Here is a 16,393-nt window from a genome sequence, read left to right as displayed (position 1 = left end):
CATAATTCCCAATGTGTAAATGAATTTGGGTTTGATCAGTTTATTTGTTTAGTTATATTGGGCACTTTTATAATGTTTTCAGACTCTCTTGCAGTATTTCTCACTTGTGGCTTTGCTGGCTTCCTGACAAGACAGTAAGTGAAGTAGAATTGCAGAATGATTTCTCTAGGCTTTCAATTGCATTTGAAATATCTCACAGAGCCACCTGTTAGAACATCTAAAAAATAATTTAGGTCTAAATATTATAACAATTTAAGAGAGTACATATGGAGTGTTACAGTGAAGGAAAACAAAGCACATTAAAAAAAATAAAAAAAAATCCCAAGGACCATAATGAGAAGATACTTAAGGGAGGATAAAATGCTAGAAATATTTGTCCAGTCATAGTGAGCTGTAACCAACTTTTTTATCACTAATCCTTTCCTTCTTGCCCCTATTGCCCCCAAACGAGGAGACAGCAAAAGAAAAGGATATAATAAAAATGACACATGCAATCAAAGTGGTCTCTCCATAGGAAAACATTAAACTATGTGGATTCTTCTGAGCATTTGAGATTTAGCAGCATATTAAAGAGAGGGCTGAAGAAGATGGGCTAAAAAGATAATTTTTTTTTCTCACTGCATAAAAACAAGGAGCCATTCAATTAAAACCAACAGAATTAAAATTGATAACAGGGAATGTTTCTCTTTGAACGATTACTGTTTGCAGATTTTTGATACAATGTGCCATTGAAAGGTAGAGAATAAAGAGGCCAAGCTTAGACCAGGAATTTGGCAAAGTATGTCTTTTTTCCTTGTGGTTGCTTAGGGAATATTTGGCGATGCGGTTGGCAATGAACTTCTGAGGCTGGGGAAGGAAGAAGGAAAACTTCTGGCCCGTGGAGGATAAGGACTTATGTGAACAACATGTTGGTACTGAGAACAACATGTTGGTGCTGAGAACACACGTTTTACAAGCAAGGGAGAATTTATCTCTCTGAAATTAAGTGGTTTTGTTATGTTGCTCAGTATGGCATGGTAGGGGGTATCCCAGTGATCCTGGCACCCCTGGCTCTTCCACTGATCTCTAGGGAACAGATTTCTGGTCGTGGTGGTGATGTGTGTGTCTTCTGCTTGAACTGGGGAAGTGAAGAAAGGGCCAGTCTGCAGATGACATCTGTGAGGGTGCATTTGCCATTCAGACTGTATTTACCCTTTTCTCAGATTAGAACAGATCGTGCATTTTTTGTTAATGGTGTATCATAGCCATCATTTCGGTTAATTTATTTGTAAATACAGTATTTATATAGGAGAAGTTGTAGCTGCAGCAGGAATATGGATGTAAAGGTTCAGAGGCAGAGTATGGCCAAACTTCTAAGCAATCCAATGACCAGGGATGGTCTTACTTTTTCTGTGGCCTCGGTTAGGTAACTTGGTGCTCTCTGTGCAGCAAATACAATCAATGTATTGCCCCAGTGTGGGAGCTGCAAGGTGGCAGGTTACTGGAGCCACCCCTGCTGCCTTGAACAAACCCCAGAATCTTTTCATCCAACTTCTTTCCCTTTTTTTATTTTTTTTAATTTTTTTTAATTCCACTGTTTTCCTACCTGGCTTGAGGAGGACTCTTCTCACTCTGGGTTAAATGCAACTGTGTCTCAGAGATACAGTATGGTCCCTGCACCATCCTTCCTGAATGAATGGGCATTTCTATTCGGCAACTGAGGCAATGTAATTATGAAAAAAATCATTTGACTTGGGGAAAGTAACTGGAAAAACCTACAGGAACAAGTCTGCTGCTAGGGAACAAAATCTCAAAGCAAACAAAATAAAAACAACAGTGGTGGGTCATCAAAATGAGAGGGGTGGAGAACAACAGGAAGGGAATAGGAAGCAGTAGGAGCCTTGGGAAGTGGATGTTGAGCTGGGCTCTGCTCAGCAGGTTTCTGTGCATGTAGGCGAGCAAAGCAGAGAGCACTGGCAGCAGATGAGTTCTTTAAATGAGTCCCAGCAGTGCGTTTCATAATGTTTTGTGCAAATGTGTGCACAAATGTGCACACATTGTGCCTAATAACTTCTGTTGCTGGCATGTGATGGATGTGGTGCTACCAGGGAGGCCTCGTCAAGATTTTATGCAAAGAGGGAAGAGCTGAAGTGAAAGCTCTCAGGTGATGAGAGCAAATTCAGACACATCTCGGTGAGCTTGTGCAAGGCATCAGGTGCTGCTCCAGCACAGGCATCCCTCCACCTCTGGTCAGATAGGGTTGGTATTTATTTCTTTTCTTGTCCCTCCATAAATCTGTTCATCTTATGCTTCAACCTGAGTTCAGTGAGAAAGACAGACCCACCATGGCTTTGTGTACCTCAGATCTTCCTCTGTGAGGGTCAGAAAATTGTTTTTACTTCTCAGTGATGCTGCTAGGGAGAAAATAATTTCAGTTTGTTCATGAGCACTTTATTACTGTGGCTGACTTCTGGAGATAGAGGTGAAAATGCTACGTTAAGCTGATATATCTATACTAGCACACCTTGCTCTTTGGGCAAAACTTATTATTGCCTCCTGAATGCATGGAATTACTGATATTTATTATTAATATAAAGGGAGGAGGAGAGGATTGTGCAGCTTTAGTTACACAGTAATACAGTTAGAGCATTTTTTTGTAGAGCCTGAACACTGCAAGTGTGGTAAGGTTAGTCATAAAGTTATTTAAATAAGTTATTAAGTAACTGGCTCTACAACCTCATCAAAATTAATGGTGTAAGAGTAGATTTCTTTGGAAGCAGACTGATTTCTTTGTCTGGATTCATCCAACAATTGTATTTCTGTTGCCTGTTCTGGCCTTTTTCCTAGTGATCAGGAAAACAGTGGGATAAATATTTTTTTGTCAACTGTGCAACAGTTAGGAGGTAAATATGCTGTGAGTTTTGGGAGCAGCCATCATGTAGTTAATGGTTATATATTTCTAAGGACATGGGTATATGCTGTAACCTTTGAGTGTGTGACTATAAAGGAGTAAATCTATAGGTTTCATCACCTTTTTTCTTACTGAGTTTTGATGATGATTTGACTACCTCTGCTTCACAGAATAAGGATGGTTGCTCAGCTGTTAACCACGGAACAGTCTTCCTGTGAGGATATTCCTGAGCACAGAGGTGTCCATTTGACTGCTCTCTTACAATGCAGATACAGTAAGTGATTTTGTTGTACCCCTTTTCTTCCCAGCTGACTAAATGCTCAGGATGAGTTAACTCAAAGTTGAGTCCACCAATAGGTTTTCAAAATCTGTAGCTGATCCAGCTACCCATTTTTGTCCTCATTTTCATTCAATTGCCTTCTTTATGAGGAAAACTATTCTATAGCATCAGCTTTCACTGACAGTGGGTTAATGTAAGGGCGTGTTTTGGGGTCCCAGCTGGGATTCCTTGTATCCAGCGTGCTCTCTTCAGCCTCAGCCACCTACTTTGTGGAGCTGTTTTTCTTGTGTGCTTGTCCATTAACATGTCCTGCAAGAATCCACATAACCTTGGAAATAGCCAACAAAACCCTACATAGCCTAGAAAAGCGTCAGCAGAAATGTCAGTGCCAGCTTTGCCAGCAGGTTTCGTGTGCTCGCAATGTCACGATTTAACTCCCATCAGTAAGTTTTGTACAGAAACAGTTTCAAATTGGATAAATCTCAAGTTTTCACAAATCAGGACTTGGCAGAAGAAGAAATATAATGTGTCTTCTTTGCAATCATGAAGTAGTGGGCAGACATTGCATTTTTGTGTAGGAATAAATACTTGTTCTGGCTGTTTTCCTCCTAAATAATCAAACCTACCCACCAGATTGTATTTGAAAGCACTTACTAATGTGACATGCTCCGTTTTAACTGTTTAGAAAAATGACTGAAAGTTTTAAGATGAGACAACATGAATCATAGTCTCCAGCGGCTGTTCACTTCTGTGATTGACTTGCTTTCTTCCTACGTTCCTTTTAGTCACCCTGGGAATCGCTGAAGCTGTTCTGTGCAGGAGGCATTGCTGAGATTCCCCTCGCAGCAATGGACTTGGATAAACCGTCCGTATGGGGATCCCTGAAACAGAAAACTAGACCATTCCTGCAAAACCTGAGCGTGAGGAAGACGAAGAAGAGGTCTAGCAAAATGATGAAGAGGACAGTGCACTCCTTGGACCGATGTCTGAGTGTGTCGGTGCCTGACATGCTGGAGGTGGAGACTCTTACGGAGGAAGAAACGACTTATTCAAGTACTCAGGTGCTGTCGAGCAGCTCCCCCAAGAGCTTTTCCAGGTCTGTGATGTCTCTGAAAAGCAGAAGCGCTTCAGCGAGGGCAGTGGGAGAGGACTGGCCGTGGCTGTCGCAGCAGGTGGCACGGACAGAGGTGATTGTCACCCCCCCAGACTCGCAGGCTGCAGGCAGCCCCGTGTCTGAGGGCAAGAGGAAACCCAGTGACGACTTCTTTGAGCTGCTGCAGAGCTCCCGCCTGAGCGCTGCTCTGACGGACGAGGGGGCAGAGGTAGGTGCTTGAGCATCACCCAGGCTTAGTGGCCACCTCGGGCTCGTTGTGCTTCTCCTTAATTGTCTGGGTTATAAAGGGGTGGAAGATCCAACCAAGGCCAGGTTGGACGGGGCTCTGAGCAACCTGGTCTAGTGGAAGGTATCCCTGCCCATGGCAGGGGATTGGAACGAGATGATCTTTAAGGTTCTTTCCAACGTGAACCATTCTGTGAGGAAGGGGCTCTATTCAAGGAATGAATGGGGAATACAAATAAGAATAAACTTTACATGATATACACATTATTCAAGACTAATTCAGCTATTCTTTCTGTCAGTCTGGAGCTGCAAAATAACCCTGCTCCATTTTTTAATTTTTCTATTATTATTTTTTTATTTTATTATTTTTAATGGCACTTTAGCTTTTCAGGTTTATTGGAGTTGCTTGCTTAAATCAAAAGTTGTTGCAGCCCTTTGAGCTCTGAAATACAGTGCATTTGCTTTTTAGTTACTAGAGTTTACCAGGATTGCTGTATAGCGAAATCAACTTACCATTCACCCACTCAAGATGCAGATGAAGGCAGTGGGTGAAAGATGACTGAGAAAAGTGAACTCTGCCTGTCTCTGGATTTAACCAAAACAAGCACGTGATGGAGAACAGAACATGTAGCATCATGCTCAAGACTGTCCTTTGGGTTTTCATCGTGATGATTTAGAGGAGGTGCAAAACCAGAATGCTCCCTCTACGTTCCCCGTCTTGTTCCCCTTACCCTTCCCTCCCATCTCTGTGGTCAGTATTTATGTGGCTGGACATAATTTCCCATGCACAGGAGGATCAGAGACCAATGTGCTCCAAAACTGACATGAAACTAGTTCCTGCTTGGCCTGAGCAAATTGAGAATCCTGTGGAGTTGCACGATGGCTTCATAAAAGAGACAGCAGGTGAAGATTGGGCTGCATGAAACACTTCAGGAAAAATCTGCTTTATTTGTATTTTGTGGAAGTATGTGTCCTGCTGTTGAGTTCTCACTGGGAAGGTTAGATTTTGAACTTTTTGCGGCCTTTTTCCCATTATCTAATTGTTGCAGTTATGGCTGGTTTCCTTAGTCATTCAATATTCAAAAATGGCAACCAGGCATTTTGGTTTAAACTCCTCCTGGGAATGGTGATTTCACAGGTTAATTATTTTTAACAGGTTAATTATTTTTTAACTGCACCGTTCAAAATGATGGTTAGTGCTGCTGTGGGGAAAATGGTCCTTTCTGATACAAACTGCTTGTTCTGCATCTTGAAGGCCTGTGTATTCCTACCAAATCAGCGTTGGCTCCTAGTCTGTTGTGATGCAAAGTGTCAGGCCAGTAGTTACTGACCATCGCTTGCAGTTTAGTGTTGCTAAATTGTTCACACATTGGCTTCATCTTAGTGGAGTGTACCATTATTCAGAGGGCTCCATAAAAAAAATGACTGGAATAGTATATTGCCTTGTTTCTGTGCTCAAACTTTACTCTAAACTTGTAGCACCTCAATCAGTATATGGCAAATATATGGACTCTCATTTTTGTGGGAGTTCTTCCACGTTGTTTTAATGACAGCAGCAGTTTTTTCCTGCTGTTGTAGACCAGAAACCCTAATCTAGAATTAACCACAGCACACCAAAGTTAATACTATATCCTGATTTGATTTTGGGCAAATGAAGTGTTCAAGGAGAATGAAGTACCTGTGTAGTGATGGCATAGCTTAACTTCAAGTCAGGTTTCCTCCAGATGTACAGTCTGAGTCTGGCTTATTTTTTGCAGCATTCATATCTTTCCCTAAATGTGTATTTCTGTATGTGCTAGTGTGTGTAAATCATTTAGTATTTACTTTTATGGCAAATCATCTCGCTATGTGAATACCTTTCCTTCCTATAATCTGCTTCCAGTACAACTGTTAAAGGCAGAAATATCATTTTCCTCAAAAATACATAGGAGAGTATGAAATAGAAATGGATAAGAAATATTGAACAAATTTAATTGTATCGAATCTGATTCAGTAGTGGAAGGTGTCCCTGCCCATGGCAGGGAGCTTGGAACTAGATCTTGAAGGTCCCTTCCAACCCAAAGAATTCTATGATTCTATGAAAACCTCAATATTCAGCTTCTCTTGTACGTGAATGAACAGCTACAGGATTTGTGCTCTGTGTGTCTTGGATAGGAACAGTTTGTTACAGAGGTTGTTAGTCTCTGAATACTGGGTGGGGTTGCTGTGAGGAGCAATACATGAGTTCAAAGAACAAGCATTGTTCTTTTGCGAGCATCACTCACTGCTCGGGGAGGTAAATCAGAAGGAAGGCAGATCCCTGGAACAAAACAAACTAAAAAAAGCAAAAATGTAGGTTGAGCTTTTTTCCCCCCCTGAATTGCTTGTCACATGCCACCTACTCATTTCCTGGTTGTCTTTGGCCACCCGATGTCGTGAGATGCTTTCGGAGCCTCCTGCATGATCGTCAGTGTGGGCTTGTGGTTTTCCCATCGCTCTGAACCCTCCGTGCAGAGCTGCTGGCGCTCAGCACGTGCCATCCTCAGCAAAGGCTCTTGCCACAGGAACCGTCTTCAACATTTGTCGAGAGATTTACTTTCTGTTCTCCACTACAGCCCAGCCAGGCGAATCTTAGGGGTGAAGAGGCAAGTGAATTTGCATTGAATCTCCCCTCCCTGCCTGGTTCAGGTTGTAAAGGGCTCCAGTAATGTCACTTTTTTTGTCCATGCCCACGTGTCATTGCTGGGATGTTCTGACACCACTTCGTCTTCTTGCCAGCGCTTTGCAGTGAGTCACTGGCAACCCCCAGCCTTGTCCTGTTGCTGATGCACTCAGTGCCCTTGTATTATTAATCATTCTGCAGAAAACGAGGAGACAGAGGTTCCTCTTGCCAAGAGGAACTTTTTATTTATTTAAATATATATGTGTTCATACACACACTCTTGCTTGCTTTGTTTTCACGCAGATATGTTTGGGACTATGGCCCCCTTGGATGTGTTGACTTTTGTTTAAAGTTGAGAAATGTCACTGTAGTTTGATAAAAATCAAGATTTCAGGACCAGATTTTCACCAAGACGTTTATCTGTATTCAGTGATCTCGTTGCAATTAGCTACCTGGTATAATAGTAATTTATGTTATGAGGAGCTAAAATGAAAAAACTAAGCTTTTTTACTTAAAATTATAATTGCTGTTCAAGATCTGTAGGTGTAATGCCAGTAAACAAAAAGTTGAAAAAAGACAAAATCGTAACTTTGAGAGTAATTTTTTTATTATAAATTATATCAAGCTACCCAAGACAGTACTTTTTAAATTATTATAATTTCCATGCACTTCTTTGATCCTGTGTTTGTGCCATGTAAAGCAAGCTGTAAAGAGAAACCATTATCAGTGCCAATGATGGTGCCTGAAGGAGATTCTTGTGAAGCCAGAGACTCCAAGAAACACTAAGTTTAATGCACACAAGTGAGATTTTATGCATACTAGTCAGAAAATTCAAAGTTAGGGTTCCCCTAGCAGCTGTAACTCAGCTCTGTTGTGTGAGAAAATTCTTCTGCTGCTCTTTATGATGATAATTTTTTCCAGTTTTAATGTGTTTTTGCAAGGTGGCCAAGTTACGATTACTGTGGGAACCATAATGTTAAATTTTGTCTGTCATGCAAGGGAAATTTTACTTGCAATGCTGAATTACTCTACTTCCTGATATGTAATATATGTATTTGGGGGGAGGAGGAGGTGAGGAATTACACAAAGGATATTTATATTTATTTCAGCGTGTCAATATATCTAAGATTTATGTACTTTGGTGCAGGAACTGGTTCTTTTTTTAATGTCTCTATAGTGCTCCACACAATGCCTCTCTCATCTGAGAGGTTTGGATGTTACCACACTGCACATAATAACATTTTCACATGAGGATCGAATTCCACCTTGTGTGCATTTTTGTAGACTGAGGTTATTCATTGCATAAATCTTTGTATTTGAGTGGGCTGTGAGTGCCCTGCATTAGACCAAAAGAGTTGCCCAGGCATGTAGGTCCTCTTAAACTTAAATGATGATCATAGGCTGTTCTAGCAGTTAAAATAGCATCAGAGGTGTCTTGACTGATGAATCCCTTCTGTGTGTCCAGTCTAGATGTTGTGCCAGTGTAGCCTCAAATTTTTTGATGAGTCAGTATTTAGGAAGAAATGTTTGACTTTCTCTCCTGTGCTGGGCACTGGATAAAAAACCTTTGGATCTTCCACTTACTGCAGAAAGCAGGGGGAAGTACATGTCCAATGTATTTTTTTTTTCTCTTTTGTCATGGTTTAACACTACAGGCAGCTAAATATGACATAGCTTCTTGCTTACTCCCCCCTCAGTGTGAGACATAATCCTCCATCCCAGAGTGTACTGGGGAGAGAATCAGGGAAAACGAAGATTAAATTGGTGGGTTGAGATAAAGACAGGAAAGGAAGAGAGAATAATTTAAAAGAATGACACAACAATTAAAATATTAAAAACAAGTGATGCACAGTGTAGTTGCTTATCACCTGCTGACTGATCCCCAGCCAGTTCCTGAGCATGGTCCCTGTCCAGCAACAACTAAAACATCTGCATGTTATCAACACTGTTCTCATTCTAAATCTAAACCACGATAGTGTACGAACTACTAGGAGGACAATTAGCTATTCCAGCCAAAACCAGGACACCTTTCCCTTTGACCATTTCTTTTTAACTTTTCCCCTGAGCATTTTTTATTTCAAAAAAACCAAAACAAACAAAACCAAACACACAGACACACAAAAAAACCCCCAAACAAAACCACACACACAAAAAACCAAAACAAAACACCCCACCCAACCAAGCAAAAAAATCCTTTTCGTGGAACTTGCCTTTTGGATGATGAAGGAGAAATTGTAGTTAAGTGAGAGTAGCCTATCACCAGATGCAATAACCTTCAGGCATCAGGAGAGTTTGTGGTGAGGACCTTCAGCACTTGCTACTGGGGAGGAGAAGTTATTCCAATAGCTGGAAGGAGGTACTTATTCTCTTGGATTAAACTCAAGAGACTAAGTGCTGTTACTGCAAAACAGGAAAAGAAATGTATGTTTAAATTGTTGAGAGAAGGTTCTATAAGCAGAAATAAAAGAATTTCACTCATTACATGTATGAGTAATTTCTTGACTCCCAGTAGCACTATTTTATTTTCCTGTATTACTGTTGTCAATTCATTGTATCTTTTGTTTTATAGTACCCATGTGGAGAAATGGATTTTGAATCTTCCCTATCATCTCAAAATTTTGATGACCAAGTGGTAAGTCGTGTTGTTTTAAAGCATTTTGAAACTTGATCAGAAGCACAATTTATTTTAGCTTCAGATTTTCTGCTTCTTATATATTTAAAAACCCAGCAAGTGAAGAAGCCATCTATAGATTTGTCCAATGTGGGGGGTTTTTTGTTGGTTTGTGAGGGTTTCGTTTGTTTAGTGGTAGTTTTGGTTTTTGTTGTTGTTTGGGTTTTGAGTCGTTGACAGCAGTTGCAGATGTTTTAAAATTGACCCAAACATTCTGGATTATATAATATCTACATTGTACTGGTAACTGATGAAAGCATCAGCATAAAGACTCATCTAACAGCCTAGGAACAAATTGGATTAAACATAGCAAACACAGCTGTGGGGCTTGATAGACAACAAAACCAGTTTTAGGGCAGTGTGAAAAGGCCTTGGCAGTTTTGAAATGTTATTCTCATGTAAAGCACGTTTGCCTATTCTGGATGAACTTCTCTGCCTTTGGCCTCTTGATAACCTCTCAAGTGCTGTCCAGAAGCTGTTTTCACTGAAGGTGCCTGCTGGATGATGCTGATGCTGAGGTGTGCAACCCTGGCAGCATCTCAGATGAACAAGAATCCTCTTGAGTTTGCTTCTGCAAAAGCTCACAACTAGCATTGCCTGCTGCTGGAAATCTCTCTTTTAGAAGTGTAGAGATGCTGTTCTCTCATCTCAGTGGCTGTGTGAGATATGTACTTCCTTGTGAGTTTATCAGATGAGCACAAATGACTCGATGAACCTCTTCCAACTTGAGATATTCTACGAATGCACAAGAAACAACTAGGAAAAAAACATGCAGTGAGCTGATAGGATTTAGAAAAACTGTGCAGGCATCTGAGGTTGTTAATATTGCCACGCATTTTCGGCTATAACCCTCCTTGTGTTACCCCTTGTTTTGTTGAGCATACCCTGTGCTGGTACTTAGCTACTTGTGTAGTGAAATAAAGCCTGGGAGAGAAATCTTTTATCTTTTTCCTTTTTTTTTTTTTTCTCTTTTCTGTAAGATTGCCCTGAGGAAAACACCTGCCTCTTTCATGGTCTGCTTTAGGAGCTGCGTGTGGGTGACTGATTTCTTTGTTCTCCTTAGGCTCTGGAGGAAGCAAACGACTGCTTGAGTGACCTGCCCAGCCCCTTTGCCTACCTGCTGACCATCCACCTGAAGGAAGGCCGAAACCTGGTTATCAGAGATCGTTGTGGTGAGCCCCACCTTTCAGCTGTTTTCCTTTGATATTCACACAGCTCTCCTTTCACTGATTTCATGTTGGCAGCACATTGGCTTCTTTTCTTATCTCCAGTGCAACAAATCATTGACTTGTATGTCTTGTCCAGGTCAGAGCAGTAAGAGATTGGGTTTATCCACTGTAGATACACAGGGGAGGGAGCTGCCCTCTCCTTGCTGCTCCTCCTGCCTGATGGTGCAGCTTCAAAGCACCTTCTTGGCTACTCCAGGCACTTGTACCTATTCACTGAAAGAAAGTCTATTTGAGCTTAAAAAAAAAAACAACAAAACAAAACAAAAAACCCCAGAGAATATTTAGAGATTTATTAAATGATGGAGCTGCTCTAGGAGTGCTTTTGGAGTTATCTGCAAAGATGTTAATAAAAGGGAAACCATAGGAGCAGGGCTGCAAGCCAACAACCCTCTCTCTAATCTGGGATGTGACTGAATGATGATGACATTCTAAAAACCCCAAACCCAAAATCGAGCCCCAAATGACGTATCAAATAAATTAAAAAAGATTTGGGGAATTCCTGGAAAAATTATGTGAAAGTGCCTGCTGTTAGCCTGGCTCTTCTTCAGGCTGTTGCAACAGGGAGTGAAAGTGCTTTTAAGCAGCCAGTTGGTAGTTTCTCCGCTTGCTGTGGAGGGAAGAACTGTCCTGGCAGAGGTTCTGCAGGGGCTCTCTAAACCTGTCAGAGAGCTCTTTCATATGTTCAGTCTTTATTTAATTTTTTTTTCTGCGTGTGGAAACAGTTCTGATACTTCTGTGTTGCAAAATGTCTGAGCATTTCTTTTGAGATGAAGCCATAGGGTTTATTCTTGCAGTTTTAAAGAAAATAAGCTTGCACAGTCTCAAGTCCTGTGAAGGTTTGCACCTGAAGGGACCTGTCTGCTTTAGAAACGTTCTCACATGGGCTGCTTATTGGGATTTTTATTGTCCACTATGTCAGTTAACTTTTTCCATGATGGTTTTTCGTGTCTTCACAAAACTGTAACTTTTGGCCAAGTTTTTTACCTTGTTTTTCCTCCCATTTTTTGGAAGGAGTGAATGAGTACTTAGATTAAGATATTTCCTGGTTATACAGAATTCCCTAACAGTGTAGCAGTTAATCAGATTTACTAGCAAGCTGCACAAGCCAGGACACATCCAACTGCTCATATGAAAAAGATGCTAGAAATGAGCAATTCCAGCTGAGTAATATTTCTAGAGAAGACAGAGCATACTTTGCTCCAGGCTGTGTTTCGTTGTGTAAGAAAGCTAATGCTTGTCTCAGTGCAGCACAGTGAAACAGCAAAAGGGGAAAAAAACATTTTGATGAGTCTCTGTTTTGTGGCAAATGACTGCTCATTTAGTAAACAGAGTGGGTGAGGTGATACATAATTCAATAAAACTCCTGCTTTTTATTATACAGGTAGTGGAAGGGGAGAAAATAGTGACTTAATGATTATTCTTCAGTCACCAGTGTGCTGCAGTGCTGGCTCCTCAACACTGCTGATACCGTGATGCATGTCTTTATAGGTCTCTGCTTTTGTGGCATCTTTGCATGACACTTGGGCTTGATTTACAACCACTGTGCGTTTTCAACATGCTTTTAAATGTGGGAAGTTGTCAGCTTTGCTTATCTCTCCAATGTGAGAAATCCTCAGGCCTTGTGGGCTGAAAGGGTGTGACTTCCCTGTCCTGTCCCCACCCTGATGCTGGATACAGCCACTGTGCTGGGGTATCAGTGTACTCTGAATAATCTGAATATAGGAACATGTTGTCCATAGCCACCATGTCCTGTGAATCAGATTGTGGCTTAGGCTGAAGGCCAAATCATCCTCTTCCACATTTTGGGAACACCAAACCCAACAATGCTGCCTGACACAGCTGGGAGAGGGCTCAGACCCTCTTCCCCACAGTTTTCCTTATGCAAAGAGGTGCCAGGGCTCTCCAGTGGGTAAAGCTTTGATGATCCTTGTGCATTTCTTCCAACTCAGGATGTTTTATGATTCTGTGAAAGCTGAGTTGCTGGTCCTATGTTTTAAACCCTCCTCTGGTCACCTTTGTGTGTGCAACTTCAAAAATGCTTTGGTTAGGTGAGAGTGCTGGCAGAGAGTTGGAGTTTCTAGGCAGGAGTAGAAATGTCCTGGTTTTTTCAAATAAATTGTTCATACTTTGCAGTCATTGATGCCAACCAACTCCAAATACCATGTGGAGTATTCTATACATTAAATAACAAAATATTCACGTGTAAACCACAAACTGAGTGAAGAGTTTATGCCAGCATCTCTAGCCTAAATCAGATTTAATGTAAGTCTTGTAATTTTCCTGAATTTTAATATTCAATTATTATGTTATCAGCAATTTCTCTGGGGGAAAAAGTCTCAGAGCAGTCATCAAGCCCTTTTTAGGAGTTCTTTACTGAGAGATAAAAAAATGGCATTTAAGTGTGTTGTCCTGTGTTCTTCTCATGTTTGCACTTTTCCCCTTAATTTTATCTTGCAACAGTTTAAATAGCTCTGAAGGGAAGCAGCCCCACAGCACGGGTGGGTGATGCCCTCTCCTGGCAGATGAGTAAAGTCTCTTGTACCGGTGACTATTTCTGCCTGTTTTATCCCAGTGTCAGAGGTATTTATCTGAATGTGTATATAAAAATAAATCTAAGGAGAAATATTTCTGCCCTTGGAAACAGCTGTTGCTGAAAAATCCTGTCTCCTCAGCAAATGTATAGGATTCTCCCTGAATTTACTCATTATATATTTAACAGTTATTAATTAGGAATTAAGTTTGTCTGAGTGAAGGGGATCAGGAGTTCTGCTGATAACTGCAGGCTATAAGACCAACATGTGGCTTCACTTTTTTCCAACTTTCCAGGTATTTTCCTGACTTTTTGACTTGCTGTGTTCTGCCCTTTCCAGGATATGTTCCCTTTGGTGTGATTTAAATTCCTCCTTCCCTTTACCAGATTTTTATTGCTTTTTTCCCTCCCTTCATAGTGTTAATCCTGTTAACACTGCTTTGTCCTGTTTTTCTCTTCACCTTTTGCCTCTTGAGTTGCTTTTTGTCTGTCTGTTCTTTCTGGTCCCTGACTTTCTGCAGCTCCTCTCCTTGTACCTGCTCTTTATAGAGAGGATCTGTCAACCCAGGAGCCTGGCTCAGCTGCATGTGTTCCCTGGTGCTTCCTCTAAAATACATAAGCAATGCAGGAAAAAAAAATATTTTCAGTGTTTTCTTCCCCTATTTTATCTATTTTTTGAAGTGTAAATGAAAGAAAAAGCTTCCATACAGCAACACCCAATATGTACCCCAGCAAAGGAAGCCAAGTGCTGTTAGAGCAGGATCTTGGTTCTGGTGGAAAGTGGAGAAGCTCTGAAAAATCCCTCTTTAGCTCAAAATTGCAGTGCCCCCCCTAGGGATGCAGGATGAGAGAGGTGTTACCTGCTGATCTTCAGCTTGCTTGGAGTCTGATTTACTTGCTTACAGTCTAACCCAGTCATACATTAGAAACTGCCTAAGCAGATGGTAAGATGTGCTTGGCATCTTACCTGTGTGTACCTTTGGTACCTTACATTAGACAGCACATGGGTCCTGTTTTTAAAATTCTTGTAATTGATGACTCAAACACTGAAGGTCACAGTTCTCAGTGTGTATATACACAGCACGAAAAACTTGATTTTTATGCACTTTTTATAGTATTATTGTTACTAGATGACATGATGCATTTCAGTGATGGTGAGGAGTTTGTGTCTATGTAGTTTTAATACTGTAAGTAATAAGAAAAGGAGAATGTATTTTATTGATTAAAAATCTGTTGAGCACAGCAGCAGTTCTGCAGAACAGAGAGATAACTATCTTATTTGGCTTAAAAAAAAAAATCACTGGTGCTGTCAGTGTTGCTGTCTTGTTACACCCTTAGTGGTTTTATGACCTTGTTGACCCTGTTTTTGTGAAGCTCCCAACTTCCTGCTTTGAACTAGGAGAGGCTGGAGCCCATTTCTACCTGCTGGTTCACTTTCACAGGGCAGGGTGATGCCTCATGATCATTTGAGTCAGTCTAATGAAATCTGAAAGGTCCTGCTCCCTTTTGGCTCTGAGGTGCTCTGACTGTGCACATTTGCTGCCTGTACCAGTCACCTTTGCACAACAGTGATGCTGTGACAGGGAGCAGCAACGTGATGCCACAGCTGTAAGGAAATGTTGCCTTCCCTTACACCCAGCTTTGCCGCTGTTAAGAGTAAACAGAAACTGGGTTTTGAGTGCCTGTGCAGGTGAGAAGCCCCTCTCATTTCCAAATCCTGTACTTTCAAAGTCTGAGTATATTTTTCATCTGTTAAACAGTGTGGTTACAAGAAGTACACTTCTTGGATGTGATGTCAGCTGGTGAGTGGCTGTGGTTGGTGTCTTTTTTCTTTTTCCCCTCCTTTAAGCGCCTTGTTCCAGCCTGAACTTTGTGTGTGTCTCTTTTCCACATGGTTTTGTGTTTTGTAGATTTTTTCACAAGACCTTTGTGCCCTGTTTCTATTTCTTTCTTTTAAGTTTCATTTGTTTCCTGTTCCTGCACTTTGATTTTCTTCTCATTTCTTTCCCAAGGCAGCTGAACATGTGAAGGGAGCAAGATGGGATGCAGTAGTACAGAGGATGCCATTGTCTAGATAGGTGCACCCGGCTTTCCATATCCAGAGCATGTCATCATCTGCTCTCATGTCTAACAGCCCCCACTGCCAGAGGGTCCCAGTGGGCTCCTGGAGGTGGCAGGGAGGCTGTGCTGCATGGGCAGCTCTGGAATCACTGAGAGCTGTGCTAGAGCTCAGCCTCCCAAGGACAAAATAAAATGAAAGAAAGGGCTTAGGATAACACACTTTTAACTTCCAGCAGTAACGAATCTGCAGTAGCCCAGCACTCACAGCTCTGGGCTGTCCAGGAGCTGGACTTCGATGATCCTTGTGGGTCCCTTCCAGCTCAGGATATTCTGTGATTCACTGTCTGGGTCTGTGCTGATACCAGGGTGCCAGAGGAAGGGATGTGTGTGTGCTGTGCTGGGTATTTGTCAGCTTAGAGCAAGTAATTGTTTGGAAAGCAAATGCTCAGAGCAATTAGGCTGAATTGCTCTCTGCAAACACGCTGATTAATTTAGACTTTCTCTGTTTTCAGGGTATCTGCAATTAGATCATTAGGCTTTCAGATTTATTAATTATTGAGATGTATTAGGCAACTTTTCACACTTCTTTTTGAAAGGCGTAATCATGCCTAATTTACAAGTGCTGAGAATTTGAATGGTGCCGAGGACTTATTTTGATATTTTCTGGATGCTGGGTAGGTCTGTGTACAAGAGCTGGTGCTGCAAGTGTTTATCTGTGCCAAAGGCAGTTTCTGGAAGTGCAACATGTGTGG

At 41.4% G+C, this 16,393-nt stretch overlaps 1 protein-coding gene across 1 annotated transcript in view; it reads left to right on the top strand.

Moving 5' to 3' along the window:
* The window catches only part of MCTP2 (multiple C2 and transmembrane domain containing 2), a 120,495-nt gene that overhangs the window by 11,609 nt on the left and 92,493 nt on the right, over window positions 1-16,393 (top strand). Inside the window, exons 2-5 of the mRNA XM_017805277.1 lie at window positions 3,061-3,164; window positions 3,956-4,492; window positions 9,720-9,782; window positions 10,885-10,993. Of these exons, the coding sequence (XP_017660766.1) occupies window positions 4,019-4,492; window positions 9,720-9,782; window positions 10,885-10,993 (646 nt within the window). The 5' untranslated portion in view covers window positions 3,061-3,164; window positions 3,956-4,018. The remainder of the gene's footprint in view (window positions 1-3,060; window positions 3,165-3,955; window positions 4,493-9,719; window positions 9,783-10,884; window positions 10,994-16,393) is intronic.

This window comes from Lepidothrix coronata, unplaced genomic scaffold, assembly GCF_001604755.1.
Source record: "Lepidothrix coronata isolate B3197 unplaced genomic scaffold, Lepidothrix_coronata-1.0 Scaffold11, whole genome shotgun sequence".
NCBI lineage: Eukaryota > Metazoa > Chordata > Aves > Passeriformes > Pipridae > Lepidothrix > Lepidothrix coronata.
Note: the sequence above shows the minus strand (reverse complement) of the source record. Positions and strands in the feature narration are given on the sequence as shown.